General features: G+C 47.5%; 1 protein-coding gene across 8 annotated transcripts in view; it reads right to left on the reverse strand.

Moving 5' to 3' along the window:
• The window catches only part of gbf1 (golgi brefeldin A resistant guanine nucleotide exchange factor 1), a 102,703-nt gene that overhangs the window by 20,431 nt on the left and 79,772 nt on the right, over nt 1-2,500 (reverse strand). For all 8 annotated transcript variants that reach the window (XM_080848840.1, XM_080848841.1, XM_080848846.1 and 5 more), the window contains 2 exons: nt 1,117-1,205; nt 92-294 (listed from right to left, as the gene is read on the reverse strand). In XM_080848840.1, the coding sequence (XP_080704966.1) occupies nt 92-294; nt 1,117-1,205 (292 nt within the window). The remainder of the gene's footprint in view (nt 1-91; nt 295-1,116; nt 1,206-2,500) is intronic.

The following is a 2,500-nucleotide window of genomic DNA, read 5'->3' on the forward strand; positions in this document are numbered from 1 at the left end:
GTGTATGTGTCTCTCTGTGTGTGTGTGTGTGTCTCTCTCTGTGTGTGTGTGTGTCTGTGTGTCTTGGTGTATGAAAGTTGGCCTTTCTCACTTGACAAAGCTGTCGAGCAGGTCCATGTGCATGCGGTCGCTGACGATCTCTCCGATCATCTTCTTGTCGAGGCGGGGGTTCTCCCGGAGCCACTGGGCCACCTCGGTGTTGTCCATGGGGCTGCTCAACAGACCCTTCTCCTGCAGGAACTGGATCCCCTTCTTGTGCTTCTGGTTAAACAGCTCCGTACCTGTGATCAGGAGCTGCACACACACACACACACACACACACACACACACACACACACACACACACACACACACAGACACAGACACACACACACACACACAGACACAGACACAGACACACACACAGACACAGACACACACACACACACACACACACACACACAGACAGACACAAACACACACACACAGACACAGACACAGACGACAAAAAGATATACAAACAAAGACACAAAGATATACACAGACATGACAGAAGGGTATACAAACACAAACACAGACACACACCCAACCGCGCGCGCACACACACACCAGAAAGAAATACAAACACAGACACACACCCAACCGCGCGTGAAGAAAGAAATACAAGAACAGACACACACACACACAAACACACATGCAGACACACGCACATATAGACACACACAAACACCCAGTTTAAGTGTAGTTTAACACAGAATACAATTTGAGCTCAATTATTATTATTTCCACTGCAGTTCTGTCTGGGTATATGCATTTTGTTTGTATGATGCATGCGTGTGTGTATGATGCCTGCGTGTGTGTATGATGCCTGCGTGTGTGTGTATGATGCCTGTGTGTGTGTATGTTGCATGCGTGTGTGTATGATGCATGCGTGTGTGTATGATGCCTGCGTGTGTGTATGATGCATGTGTGTGTGTATGTTGCATGCGTGTGTGTATGTTACATGCGTGTGTATGATGCATGTGTGGGTGTGTGTATGTTGCATGCATGTGTGTATGATGCATGTGTGTGTGTATGATACATGCGTGTGTGTGTGATACATGCGTGTGTGTGTGATACATGCGTGTGTGTGTGTACCTTCTTCTTATTCTTGATGTCGTTGAGCTCCTGGGAGTCTGGTAGGTAGCTGCTGAACCTCTGTGGCTTCTTGGGGGACTTCTTCTCATCTGAGGACAAGAGGTTAGAAAGGCTGTCAGATAAAACAGTGGACTAGTGGTGTGTCCCCTACCTTCAGAGTGGGAGTGAATGAGAACATCAGGGAAGGAGTTTGTATGTATCTAAATGTTTCTGCATGTGTGTGTGTGAGTGTGTTTGCATGTGTTACAAGTATGCATCTCCTCCTTGTCTGAACTGTGTATCCTCTATTATCTGAGTGTGCGTGTTAGTGTGAGAGTGAGAGTGAGAGTGTGAGTGTGAGTGAGAGTGAGAGTGAGAGTGAGAGTGAGAGTGAGAGTGAGAGTGAGAGTGAGAGTGTGAGTGTGAGTGTGAGTGTGAGTGTGAGTGTGAGTGTGAGTGTGAGTGTGAGTGTGAGTGTGAGTGTGAGTGTGAGTGTGAGTGTGAGTGTGAGTGTGAGTGTGAGTGTGAGAGTGAGAGTGTGAGTGTGAGTGTGAGTGTGAGTGTGAGTGAGAGTGTGAGTGTGAGTGTGAGTGTGAGGGCCCTATCTTGCACCCAGCGCAATTGACATTGTCACCGACGCATGTATCATTCCTATCTTGCACCCGGCGCACAGCGCGATTTTCCCTCCAGAGGCGCGCTTCGAAATGAACTTGCGTCGACATGGGCGGGGGCGGAACAGAGAAGGCGTTTCTCTGGCGCAAGTGGTATTTTGCAGTTTCAAAACAACGCCGTGCGCCGTGCGCCATTGACCAAAAAAAAGCTGGTCTAATGTGAGGCGCAATGTCTAAAGTCTGTAACGCGTATTCAGAACGCTATTTTAAGGGCGCATGTGCTTGCCCGCACAGTATAGGACCTGTAGGCTACACTTTACTTCTGTCGTCTTCACGAGAGATTTACACCAATTGTTTGGCAAGCCATATATAATTACAAGGAAAATAAAGTATTTACCACATGAGGAAATCATTGTGATATCCGTATCCAAGACATTTAAAAACTAGGCATACATCTAGCGTACACAATTGACCCAAATGATTCAGGTTAATTGAAGCTGCGTGACATTTGATTTATTGTATGGCTTTGTTGCATTTATTTAATGCCAGTATTATTATAAATCTTGTAAACTCATCTCTGTGTATGTGGACTTTATTTATGTACCTTGGGTTTGGTCAGCTGGTGCACTGGCTTGGGTGCCGATTTCCATGCCCCCAAATCCCTGCACGCTCTCAGGCGTGAGGGTAGACGTGGCGATGTCCTCTGCTGCCGTCAGATCCTGGGTCGAGGCAGATCCACCTCCCGTGAAGGCACGAGAACGTGTGTTACCTTCCAGCTTGGATGTCCCACGTCT

The sequence above is a fragment of the Sprattus sprattus genome (genome assembly GCF_963457725.1).
Source record: "Sprattus sprattus genome assembly, chromosome: 12".
Lineage (NCBI taxonomy): Eukaryota > Metazoa > Chordata > Actinopteri > Clupeiformes > Clupeidae > Sprattus > Sprattus sprattus.